This window comes from Crinia signifera, chromosome 8 (genome assembly GCF_055691185.1).
Source record: "Crinia signifera chromosome 8, ASM5569118v1, whole genome shotgun sequence".
NCBI lineage: Eukaryota > Metazoa > Chordata > Amphibia > Anura > Myobatrachidae > Crinia > Crinia signifera.
The window spans coordinates 135338302-135351831 of NC_139224.1; the positions used below are offsets into that span (position 1 = coordinate 135338302).

The 13530-nt window shown below is 49.9% G+C and overlaps 1 protein-coding gene across 6 annotated transcripts in view; it reads left to right on the forward strand.

Moving 5' to 3' along the window:
- The first annotated feature begins 11631 nt into the window (after nucleotides 1-11631).
- The window catches only part of SMG7 (SMG7 nonsense mediated mRNA decay factor), a 48641-nt gene continuing 46742 nt past the window's right edge, over nucleotides 11632-13530 (forward strand). For 4 of the 6 annotated variants that reach the window (XM_083157214.1, XM_083157216.1, XM_083157217.1 and 1 more), the window contains exon 1: nucleotides 11632-11857. In XM_083157214.1, coding sequence (XP_083013340.1) covers nucleotides 11829-11857 — 29 coding nt within the window. In that variant the 5' untranslated portion in view covers nucleotides 11632-11828. The remainder of the gene's footprint in view (nucleotides 11858-13530) is intronic. The other 2 variants (XM_083157219.1, XM_083157220.1) reach the window with 1 other exon arrangement.

Genomic DNA, 13530 nt, shown 5'->3' on the forward strand with positions numbered 1-13530 from the left:
TGACGGCCGCTCCAAAAATGGCCGCCGACTTGGAGGAGACAGACACTAGAGGTACTGCCATACCTCTAGTGTCTGTCAGTGCAGCCAGCGCTACCCGGAAGTGCGGATTCGGGTAGCGCTGGCGCGCTATGTAAGGAACCCATAGCCACAGGGGCGGCAAACGTTTTTGTCCGTTTTTATTTTTTTTTACTACTAAAGTTCAGCGGCGCCCCCCCCCCCTCCCGCCCGCTCCCCCAGCTCAGTTACAGTGGTCACAGCCGCCGTCGCACCTGTCTGTGATTGTACAGCCTGCGCTGGGCCTGCGCAGGCTGCAGGACGGTGAACAGATCCAGCTGCCAGCCGCCCGCCGCAGCTAACCTCCTCCTGCCCGGCTCCCACAATGTGGCTACCAGAAGGGAGGTAATGTGGTACAGTATATGAAGAAAGGGGGCAAGGAGTGTTATGGGATGTGTATAGGAATGTTAGGGACTGTCAGATGGTCATATGGGATGGAGAGGGGGGGGGGTTATGGCATGTGTATGTTGGGGACAGTCAGTGGAATGTGTCTGTGGCCAGGATAGAGGGTTATTATGGGGTGTGTATTGGGGGACAGGAACTGAAGTGCAGGATGTGTTGGGGGTAGTGGTATATACAGTGTTTGTAGGAGATGGGGGGAGTAGGGTATGTTGGGGGTAGAGGGGTATGGGGTGCATGTGGGAAGACATGGGCAGTATTAGTATGTGGGTGAACAGGGGGAGTAGTGTAAGGGTATAGGACAGGGTTGCCGACTTTAACATTCTCCTCTCCGGGAGAAGCCCGGAGAGGAGAGTTTCAGCAGCCGTTCAGGGGGCGGGGCTTACGAGTGACATCACTAAGCCCTGCCCCCATACTGTTAAAAGCAGCTAATTCAGGGATCTCCATGGAGGGGGCGGGGCTAAAATGACGTGATTGTGCCGTTTTAGCTCCGCCCCCTCCTCTGAGACCCGAGGATTGCGGCATTTTAATGCCGCGATCCGGGGGTCCCCCCTGAATCCGGGAGGGTTGCCCACCCTTCCGGGGGCCGGGAGGGGGTACCCGATTTTCGGGAGACTCCCGGAAATTCCGGGAGGGTCGGCAACCCTGGTATAGGAGTATGGTGATAGCTGTTAGGGGGTGTATGTGTGCTGTGCAGCGGTGACATGGGGTGAAGTGCAGGGGTAATGGGCGTAGAGGAGCAGTGTGATGGAGAGGTTCAGTGGTGACAGAGGCAGGGCTGGTGCAAGGGTTATAGACACCCCAGGCAAAGCTGCAGAATACCGCCCCTGCTCCCCCAAATACCCTCTTCCCAGCAGCCCACATATTCATTTCTGTAAAGAAACTGCTAATAAATAAATAAAATACAGAGAGGGTTACGCTGTTGGAAGATGAAATATACTATGCAACAGGCCTGCCCCCCTTTGTATGTCCCCCAGCCTGACCCACTTCATTGTACGTCCCCCAAGCTGACCCCCCCCCTTTACTGTATGTCCCCCCATCCATTTACTGCCTCTCATACAGTATATACACATTCATACATCCATCCACTGCTTCCATACATATATACATTCATACACTACCTTTCTCATATATACACATACTGCACCTGTCATATGTACATAAACTGCATGGCAATAAGCATGTAACCGTGACAATGAGCAATATACCTCTGACAGTGAACATGTAGGTAAGCAGCAGTTATGTGGTATAAGATGTAAAAGGCATTATTATGTTTAATGGGTGTTGGCTTTATGTGTAATGGGCATTACAGTGTGTGGCATTATGTGCAATGGGCATTACAGTGTGCGGCATTATGTGTAATGGGCATTACGGTGTTGGCATTATGTGTAATGGGCATTACGGTGTGGCATTATGTTTGATGGGCATTACGGCGTGTGACATGTTTGATGGGCATTATGGTGTGTGGCATTATGTTTAATGGGTATTATGGTGTTGGCTTTATGTGTAATGGGCATTATGGTGTGTGGCATTATGTGTAATGCGCATTACAGTGTAAATTTTTGCAACGTGCCTTCGGCACGCACTGCTTGTGGGGGAGTGATTGTTTAATCCTTGCTGCATACTAGAGGGGAGAGGTTAGGATGGTGAAACGATGGCGATGGTGGTGGGCCACTTGCTTGTGTTGCCCCCCAGGCTAAAAGTTGCCAGCCAGCCCCTGACTTAGAGTATGTTGACCATTTATAGGTGTCGACCTAGTCACTGTCGACTATTAGTGGTCGACCTAGACATTGCCGACCCACTATACCATAACCCTTCCAAGTTGGGGAAGCATAGTATTACAGAAGTGTTATACATGGTCTGTTGGTGCATCTACAGTATATTACCATAACCAAACACCACACCACTCAATGTTACTGTAGGGAGCAATACAATGGGTAACATTACATACATATAGGCACAAAAGGGAAAACTTAAGAACTAAGCTTTGGCAAGTCTCAATACTGTGTGGTGAGGTGTGCTATGACTTGTCAGCAGTTATCATGTCGATATAAGAATGAACTAATGACATACCACATAATGGCATACTCAGCATGCCTGTTGACAGTTTGAACCATGTTGAAATTCTGAATTCGACATTGTTACTGTTAACCGTCGACATAGTTACTGTTTCATACTTGCCTACTTTTGAAAACTAGTTTTAGGGAGATTATAGTTGGTAGTAGAATATTAGCAGTGTGCCCAATTGAGGGGGCGTGTCTTGCTCCACCCAAAGGGCGTGTTCCATATATGGAGAGATTATGAAAAGAGATTCTCAACCTGGCAACTAGAAGCGTGGGTGTGTACTGCTACATCTGAGAGGAATCTTTTAAAATTACTTAAGCTGTGTACACACGGGCATAAATCACTGGCAATATAGTCGCTGAGCGACCATATTGCCAGCGATCGGCGATAAATCGCTGGGTGCGCGCTCCCGTTTTTAGCCCAATGGTCGCTAGTCAGAGGAGCATGCTCCTCCGACCAGCGACTTCTCCTGCATCTTCTCTCGGCAGGGTGTCATTTTCATCAGCGACCATCTCTGGTCGTTGATGAAAATGGGACATGAGCAATATATTGCCAGCGATCATATTGCTCCATGTGTACACAGCTTTAGATCCAAATGTAGATGAGCCCCAAAGCAGTTAGTCAGAGCTACTATATTTGCTAAAATGCTGGGAAATGGTGCTGATGATTCAATGTAAATGTATCTATCTCATTGCTTGTCCCCAAAACATTGTAAAAGCTACTGTACATAATGTGGGCTAGGTGAAATGAGGGAGAGAGGGAGATTGCTGTTATTTCAGGGAGTCTCCTGCAGAATGCAGGAGGGTAGGCAACTATGCTGTTCTCTATCTCTAAAGTGCAGCGGGTGGTCTATGAGGTATAAGAAAAAAATTTAATTGAATTACTCCCAGGTTCTGGACCCAGCCACACTATTTCACAACTGTGTTCATTAGAGCCACATAGTACATTCACCACTGAATAATTCCACAAAGATGGCGTCTTGGTCCATATTGTATTGAGAGGGTTATTCGGACCTGCTCGCTGCTCCACCATTTCACAACACGGACAAATATCAAACTACCGCACAGGCATACGGATGTTATTGCGTATGTGCAAGGCTATTCAGCAGAAGAATCCAGTGTCTTTTCTGATCGCTAGCTGTACACAGGTTGATTGACAGGAGGCTGGCGTTTGGGGCATACCCTCCAACATTTTGCCTATGGAAACCGGTACAGGGGGCGTGGTCAGTGATATAGGGGGTGTGGTCAGTGATATAGGGGGCGTGGTCATACATTAATTTTAAATATGTACGGTACTGTCTGGAAGTTTCAGGCTCCGATGGCGTCATGCTCACCCGCCGCCAGGGCTGGCCACCTCTCCCCTCTCAGCGCTCAGGCAGCGCAGAGATTCTCTCCCACAACAGTCTGCGCATGCGGATATGTCCTTTGCCATGAGTGCAGGGTGCGCGGGGCCGGCCCGTGACGTCATGACGCACAGGACCGGCCCGCAATGCACTCTTGGGAACGGGGGAGAGCCAGCGCAGCACCTCCAGGCAGTTGACGGAGCGGAGCCAGGGAGCCCGGTGGATTTTGATTGAGAGATATAGAGAGAGATAACTGACTGCCGCAGGGAAGTAAAAAATAAAAACGGTACATTCGGTACAATTTTAGTTTGCCGGTACAGACTGTTGAAAAACTGTACTGTACCGGCAATTTCGGTACAGTTGGAGGGTGTAAACAAACGTTTTCTGGGAGTGTCAGAGAAAACACAGAAGTGCCCAAGTGTTGTCAGGGATGGTGCATGATGTTAACGGCGCTGGGCTTGATCAGCCTGTTTCTATCACACAGGCAGAGAAGGTCCTGGGTTACGCACAGACTGCACACTTTGGGGAAATCATTAGTTGGTGAGTTGCAAATGGTTTTGCAGCAAATCGCCGAATCACCCATTGGCAGCCTTGCATAGGGCGGGATTTTACTATGGCTGGGCGGTGGATATCTGATGGTAGGGCTTTGCAATTTTCGCTCAATAGCGATCAGGTCTGAATAACCCCGAGCTGGGATATCCAGAGGACTGCAGCAACTTTGGGCCTGATTCAGACCTGATGGAATGGCTGCAAATTAGCAGGTCGGCAAATATCGATAGATATGTGCACCGCCTGAAGTATGCATGCACAAGGCTTTCCTGTCATAAAAACCGGAAACTTTTTTGGTCACTGGCCGTGCATAAGTTGACTTGAAGCTGACTTTGAGGGTGGTAATGGCCTTTTTCTGGGAGTGCAGGGCTGGCCACAGAAATCTTGGGACCCGGTACACTGATTTATTTGGCGGGCCCCCTTAACCCCGCCCCCTTGAGCAAAATATTTTTAGTATACGTCATATTGAATGTGTTTTTATTATTATAAAAGAAACATAATTAATATTTACTAATACCGGAGGAGGGTCAGAGTAAGTACCCTAACAGGAACCAGGGGGGTGCTTTCATAAACCATTGCTAGGCGCTGCTATGCTTACAGCCCCTGAGTGCCTTAGAACCTTGGGGCCCCTCACAAGCTTGTCCCCTTTGACCACCCCTGTTGCCTGCCCTGTGGGAGTGTCAGGGAAAACGCAGGCACTTTAGGGGAGCTCTGTGACGTCTCTGGGCCCGAACAGTCTGCTGAGTACGTCCTGGGCTACATACAGACTGCACACAGTGGAACAATCATTAGAAGTGAGCGACTTGGGAACGGATTTGCAGCTAATCGTAGGCCTGCAGTATTTACACAAGCATTATACAGGCTTGCACAGTGCGGGATTTTACTCTGGCGGGGCGATGTATACTTGATCGCAGGGCTCCGAAAATTAGCACACGTGTGATCAGGCCTGAATTAGGCCCGTTGTTCAAGAAATCAGATAAGATGGGTTTGGGCAATAACTAAGGTACAATAAGCAGCAATCAGTGATGTCACACAATAATTAAGAGACTCTGGATAATGAGGAAGTCAATAGAATTGATGCTACAAAGTGTTAATCTCCAGAAGGGATGGAATATATATATATATGATATATTACCATGTGCCAATAATAGCAATTTACACAAGCTGAGCTCCAAGCAGCCTGTCTCCACCTACAGGCCACAAGGGAGACTGCAAGATATGTGCAAGGCAGTGTTGCCACTTTGAGACAGAACTCTGGATGAGGAATCCTGGCTTTGACACTCCTCGGGATATCGCTTGTGGGAAAACATTGCTCATATTTTGTTACACAAAATCAATATTTGACACTGGAACCTGAATCTCTCTCCTGTGATTCAAACGCAAAACTTTGTTTGCATCTCTATTGTGCGAGCGCTTTTCTATACAGCGAAGCGCTCGTACATGCGCAGCCTAGCTGTGCAGTCACGGGCAGCCATTTTTTGGGAGAGGTGACTGAATTTGGTGTCAATAAAGTATATATATATATATATATATATATATATATATATATATATATATGTGCCCATAGCACACCACGGAATGCTTCCCTTGCAAGCACAATTGTCATGTCTTGGAAAATATTAGGAGCTGAAGGTAAAAACTCCCCACGAACATCTCTGCCTGTCAATCAGGCAGAGTCACTGCTCTGAAATCTGATCGCAGGATCCGGTCACCAGAATTAGCCCCATAATGTTTCTTATCAACTATGTTTGTTTGTAATATACAGTAGTTTATTAACAAGTACATGTCTCTATCCTTCTACATTTAGGAAACACTGGGTCTAATTCAGAGTTGTACTCTGCGTCTGTCAATGTTTTTTTGCAAAGGAACGGGTAGGGAAAACTTGGGGAGGTAACTGGGAAAAGTGTGTGTGGGGGGGAGGGGTGGGACGAGAGTCAAATGGAATAAAAGGTCAACAGTGTCTAGATAGACAGTCAAAAGGTCGACTTGCAAAAGGTGGAGAGGGACAAGAGGTTGATATGCACACGGCTGACATGAGTTTTTCACTTTTTTTGGTGTCAAAGTCAACACCTGAGCACGTGGATACCGAATTAGTGCAGTGCAAAACTTGGAAGACTCGATTCGCTCGACATGCTTCTGTCCAGGTTCTTCGCTCCGATACCGCAGCATACCTCCCAACTCTCCAACTTCCCCCTCAGCGGCGAAAACGGGGCGAGGCCACACCCACAAAATTTTAGCACGCGACGCGTCCCTCACACGTAGCGTCCAATGTTGGGAGGTATGCTGCTGCACACAGCACACTTCACCATCTACCATTCCCGAGAGTCCACTTATGAAAAAGTCCAATGAAAATAATCATGAAAAACTCATGTCAATCTTTTAATGTTTCGACCATTTTCGCATCAATTTCTTTTTGTCACTGTCGCACTAGTGCATGTGGACTTTTTGTCAATGTCGAGCTAGTGCATGTGGACTTTTTGTCACTGTCGCGCTAGTGCATGTGGACTTTTTGTCACTGTCGAGCTAGTGCATGTGGACTTTTTGTCACTGTCGAGCTAGTGCATGTGGACTTTTTGTCACTGTCGCGCTAGTGCATGTGGACTTTTTGTCACTGTCGCGCTAGTGCATGTGGACTTTTTGTCAATGTCGAGCTAGTGCATGTGGACTTTTTGTTGATGTCGCGATAGTGCATGTGGACTTTTTGTCAATGTCGAGCTAGTGCATGTGTACTTTTTGTTGATGTCGCGATAGTGCATGTGGACTTTTTGTCACTGTCGCGCTAGTGCATGTGGACTTTTTGTCAATGTCGAGCTAGTGCATGTGGACTTTTTGTTGATGTTGACCTTGACAGCAGAGGAGTGTTCAATATCTACAGAAAATCACGTTGTTCCACTAACCTTTCATGTCAAAGCCCTGTAAGTGAATTTTTAGAACATCCCTCTACTGCACACTTCTCTAGCATGGGCAGCTCTCCTGGACCTCAAGAAGAGTGGACAAGTCTTCCAAAGGACACCCATCTTCAGGCAGCCAACATTGTGATTTGCACTGTATTGTATCATCATGACCCCCCCCCCCCCCCCCCACACACACACACACTAACAAGACCTAATCTCTAAACCAGTACAGAAGTATAAATAGGCCAAACAGCGTTGTGCTACCGCTTTCAGACCGCACTCCGAACACGGCTTATTGCCGTGTTCGCGGGGCTTAAACACGGGTCACGGTGCGGTCTGAAAAGGCCACCACGGGTCGAGCAACACGGGTGTTCAACCCTGGTAATGACCAGGGTTGAACACGGCTATGACCCGTGTCAAGTGCAGTGTGAACGGGTGCCTGGGTCGAGCGACCCGTGTCCCGTTCACAGTATAGAGGAGGCAGCACTGTCAGCTCCAAGTACTGCCTCCTCCCGAGCCCCCGATGACGCGCCGCCGCCCAGCACCGCCCCATGTGACGTCACCGACTCGGCAATATGCTGTGTCGGTATCGGAACTTTCAGACCGCATTGCCGTGTTGCTCTGGGGATGGGACCCGTGTCCTAATCCCGTGTGCGACACGGCATTTGCGGGAAGGAACCCAATCCACTATATACAAGGTAAATATGTGTGCAAAGGTCTCTTATCATCAGAATGGAATCTGGTAATAGGTCTCTTAACATCTCAAGAAATATTCAGAGTTGATCGCTGTTGTACGAATTGGCAATCCTATCAATTATCGAACAATTGTGCATGCTTGCGGATGACAGCGTGCATACGCGGGGCCAAACAGCGAATTATCTAATCGCAATCCCCTTGCAATTTGATTGGCGGAAAGCTGGCATTTGGGGGTGGTAACCAGCTGTTTTCTGGGAGTGTCTGGATAAACACAAGTGTGCCTAGGCATTTTAAGGGAGGGTCTGTGACGTCAGAGCCGACCTCCATCAGCCCGTATCTGTCGCAGAGTTGTGGAAGGGTCAAAGTTATGTACACTTGCGCAGATTGGGAAAGTCATTCAGTGGTGAGTGAGTTGAGTCTGAAGGTCCCCATACACAGGTCCGATTTGACCTGTTTTTAGCCAATTTCATCGGATCGGGCCGATATATCAAATGAAAATAGGCCAAATGGATCCAATCCGATGTGCGTTCCTGTATTCATTAGATCGGAGTGTACAGATCATATGTGCAGCATATATGATCTGTCATATCGGATGCATCAGTGACACATCACGGCACCCGCGCATCTGATCTGTAGGTGTGTGCCAACCACCTATAGCCGTGACCAAATAAATACAAAGCTGTCCAGCGCTTCCAGGGTTCAACCACCTATAGCCGTGACTAAATAAGTACAAAGCTGTCCAGCGCTTCCAGGGTTCAACCACCTATAGACGTGACTAAATAAATACAAAGCTGTCCAGCGCTTCCAGGGTTCAACCACCTATAGCCTGGAAATATATCAGATGAAATTAGGGCACAATGGATGTGTTTAACATCCAATCCGATGCGCGTTCCCATGTGCATCAGATCAGAGCCTACATATCATATGTGCAGCATATGTTTTTAGCACTCACGCATCCGATCCATAGGTGTGTGCCAGCCGCCTATTACCTGCAGTAGCGGGAAAAACCCACCCCGCGGGGTTTATATGAACCCAGTGATCATGTAAACACCACCCCGACCAGTGTGAATCCTGGTTGTGAATGCGTTCACAGCCATGCACATAGGGCCTTATTCTGATCGGTGCGGCCCCATCAGAATATGCGGCCGCGACCGTGCAGGCGAATCCCCGCCTTCCATACGGATCGCCACCTGCCGTCCGTACGCGGATATGTGGCGATCCGCATGAAATTGGACGGGGATACGCCTCCTCCGTCTTGGGAGCAGCCCCTGCATTCGATGGTCGCCGAACATCGAATGCAGGGCCGCACGCTCCACCAGGTCCCGCAACACAAGACCACACGGACACTTGTCCGTGTGAAATCATGTATGGGGGCGGGCAGCTGACATCCGGCGATGTCAGATGCCCGCCCCGTACCCACGCGTCACGGCCTCATTACCATGCATACGCCCCGCGTTTGCATGGGAACGCCCATGAAACGGGGGGCGTATGCATAGGGTAATGAGGCTAAGTAGCCCCTCACGCCCCTCTACGCCCCCTGTGCGGCGTATAAAGAATCCGTGCGGCGAAATCGCCTGCACATGCGCAGAGTGACCTCTGCACATGCGCAGACGATCAACATCGGCGGTCCGTCCGCATGCGGGAATATCCGCACCGATCAGAATAAGGGCCATAGAGAGAAATCCAATTGCAATACTTCACAATCTAATGGATTTCCCCCTGTTCGCAACTGGTGAGTAAGTCTAGCCTTACTTGGCACTGCGGTGGCCGTGGAGATATCCGGACCTCCCTCCCAACAGTCTTCATTCATTGTATTAAAGGATGGCCATGCACATGCGTACTGCGAGCCGTAAGCCATCGCAACACCATCAAATGGCAGCAAACATTGAATTGCCACCATCGAATAGTGAAACCACTATCATCGGCATGAAAATCTCGATGGTTGTGAACCCTTTTGATGAAACGTAGGTTGCTATGGGGGATGCGAAGCTGGCCAATGTATCCACATCGGGCAGCAGTGCATCGCATCCCTAGTCTATGGGCTACGACCCTCATGCACAGAGCCCCCCGACTCAGCACATCGCAAGACGGGCTCCTTTCGTAACTCAGTCTCTGCGTGTCACGTGTAATACATCCTGCCGATAGGATCGTATGGGAGGTAACATTCTGTCCAGATCGCATTGCAAATGCGATCCGTGATAAATGGGCCCCTAAACCTAGGTCGCCCATTATACAGAAGGCGACCTGAGTTTAACCCTTTTTATAACACTGGTCAAAATACCAGGGTTGGTCTACCCGGGTTATTTGGTGTGGTGCGTTCACACCGCACCTCGACCCGGGTTATTTGGTTTGTTCACACCGCACCTCGACCAGGGTTATTTGGTGTGGTACCTTCACAACGCATCTCGACTCGGGTTAACAAGTCACCAACCCGGGTCCGACCAGGGGTATTTTTTTCGATGTGAAAGGGATACAAGTGGGTCTGAGTCGAATGCAAGTAGAAATGCGGATGGATCCCAGCTTACTGCGGATGTATCAAAGAAAACGCCATCTACACCAGATAAGGTAAATGCATGCAGACGAAGTGCACTGTTACCTACATATTCATCTGTTTGTCGACAAGGCAACACTATCCATACAATGGGCATTACTGGGCAGTAACAGGGTGACATCCACATGAATGCAGGGAACTGTCCTGTCTCATGGGAGTGACTTAAGCCTCAACTAATCTTTGCATAAAAATCATTTTGATTAAAAAAAAAAAAATGTATTTGCACATGGGCAAAAAAAACTTGCCCAAAACCTGTGCAGCGTGGCTGGCCACGAATGGTACTGGGGGCGGGAACCAGTACAAACATCATGAACACCATTACATTTTTACCATTCGATGGTGGCAAACTCAGAATGCCGCCATCGAATTGTTAAAAACACTAACATCAAATAAAAACCTTGGTTTCAAACCACCCCTAAATCATAGCATGTGGATAGAAACTTCTCAGCCAGCATGAGGTGCGTGCAAATACAGTGATTTAGGGGTAAATTTACTAAAGCTTCTAAAAATTAGAAGAGGTGATGTTATCCATAGCAACCAGAGTCTGTCCATCATTTCTCTATGGTATACTAGTAAAATGCTAGACAGAAGCTGATAGGTTGCTATGGGCAACATCACCTCTTCATTTGTAGAAGCTTTAGTAACCATAACCATAATACTGTGTAGGGGTTATTGGTACGGTAGCACGTTGCAATGGAATAAGCAGTGCAGGCTACATGACTCACTAGAGCTGCACCTGAGCACAGGCTAGAAGCGTGCAGGCATAAGATAAGCAGCTACACAGTGTCACATAAATGTCACATCTCCAGGAGCCGCCTCACCTATGGCCCAGGACAGCTGCTGACGCACGCAGCAGGCCCCGCACCGACACACACCGTTGCCTAGGTGACCGCTCTGCAGTAAGTAACTCGTTGCTAAGGAACCGAGTTCTTCTCCCTTTCTCTCTCACGCCACCTCCCACCTGCTTGTGATGTCATCCGGATGGCAGACGTTCCGCGCCTGCGCACTGGCATCGGGTGGGCGTGCCTATAGTGAGCGCTTGAAATCCTCAAGCCGGAGGGATATAGTAGACGCACCGACCGGAAGTGCTGTTTAGATAGTTGTTTCCGGAGGGGAAGGCGTTCAGTGGGACTCTCCGGGGGGTTGGTTGTCAGGGGGGCTTAGCAGGCCCGGGGCCCCGAGCTCTCAGGCGGTGGGGGCCCGGAGAAGATGGCTGAATCACGACCGTCCCGTATTTGAGCCTGTGCGGATAGACGGACCCAGAGTGCCCCGGTGGAGGATGAGCCTGCTGTGTGCGCAGTATCTCCGGTGAGGGGCAGAGCCCGGGAACAGTGGCAGGTGTCATATAGCGCCGGTGTTCTAGCGGCTCAGCAGCTGATGCTGATGTAGTAGTGAGCGGCCGGATCAAAAACCCCCAATGTGGCAGCGTGCGCTCTGCTCATCGACCCCCCCCCCCTCTCTCTCCCTCATGCCACAGTATGCCCTGGTAATCCCCCATCTCTGGTTCTAGTGTGCCCTGGTCATCCCACCTCACTGGTTCTAGTGTGCCCTGGTCATTCCTGATCACTGGTTCTAGTGTGCCCTGGTCATTCCTGATCACTGGTTCTAGTGTGCCCTGGTCATTCCCCATCACTGGTTCTAGTGTGCCCTGGTCATTCCCCATCACTGGTTCTAGTGTGCCCTGGTCATTCCCCATCACTGGTTCTAGTGTGCCCTGGTCATTCCCCATCACTGGTTCTAGTGTGCCCTGGTCATTCCCCATCACTGGTTCTAGTGTGCCCTGGTCATTCCCCATCACTGGTTCTAGTGTGCCCTGGTCATTCCCCATCACTGGTTCTAGTGTGCCCTGGTCATTCCCCATCACTGGTTCTAGTGTGTCCTGGTCAGTGCCCATCTCTGGTTCTAGTGTGTCCTGGTCAGTGCCCATCTCTTGTTCTAGTGTGTCCTGGTCAGTGCCCATCTCTGGTTCTAGTGTGTCCTGGTCATTCCCCATCACTGGTTCTAGTGTGCCCTGGTCATTCCCCATCTCCGGTTCTAGTGTGTCCTGGTCAGTCCCCATCTCCGGTTCTAGTGTGTCCTGGTCAGTCCCCATCTCCGGTTCTAGTGTGTCCTGGTCAGTCCCCATCTCCGGTTCTAGTGTGTCCTGGTCAGTCCCCATCTCCCGTTCTAGTGTGTCCTGGTCTTCCCCTCTCCCTGGTTCTAGTGCGCCCTGATCACCCACTCCTCCTCCCTAGCTATAGATTGTCCTAGTCACACAACCCCCCTCCCTGGTTCTAAATTGCCCCTGGTCACCCCCCCCCCCCTCACTGGTTTTCTAATGCCCTGGTCACCCCCCCCATTTCCCTGGTTTTAGAATGCCCTGGTCACATACACATCCTTCCTGGTTCTAGATTGCCCTGGTCACCTCTCCTCCCCCCCCCCCCCCCCCCAAACTCCCTGGTTCTAGTGTTCTCTGGTCATCACCTCTCCCTCATGCTACAGTGTGCCAGGGACATGGTTCCCTAACGTGTCCTGGTCGCAACCCCATGTTTTTGGTTCTGTAGGCAGCCCTATTCACCCCCCAACCCATGCTTCTGGTTCCATAGTGTGCCCTAATCGCCCCATCCAACCCATGTCTCTGGTTCCGCAGCGTGCCCTGGTTGCCACCCCAACCCATGCATCTGGTTCCGTAGCGTACCCTGGTGGCACCCCCAACCCATGCCTCTGGTTCCATAGCGGGCCCTGGTGGCACCCCCAACCTATGCCTCTGGTTTTGTAGCTACACTCCTAACCCATGTCTCTGGTTCCATATGTGCCCTGATTGCACCCCGGCCCAGTCAATGTTGTGACCTGGCATTCAGCATCCCTCTTCTTGTCCTAGTGTGTGGCTTGGAAACCCCAGTTAAAATAAATAGTGCATTCTGGTAGCCCCCACTTCTTGTGGCATTGTGCTTTTGTTTGCCCCCATGATAGTGTACACCAGTGGTGTCAAACTCATGGCT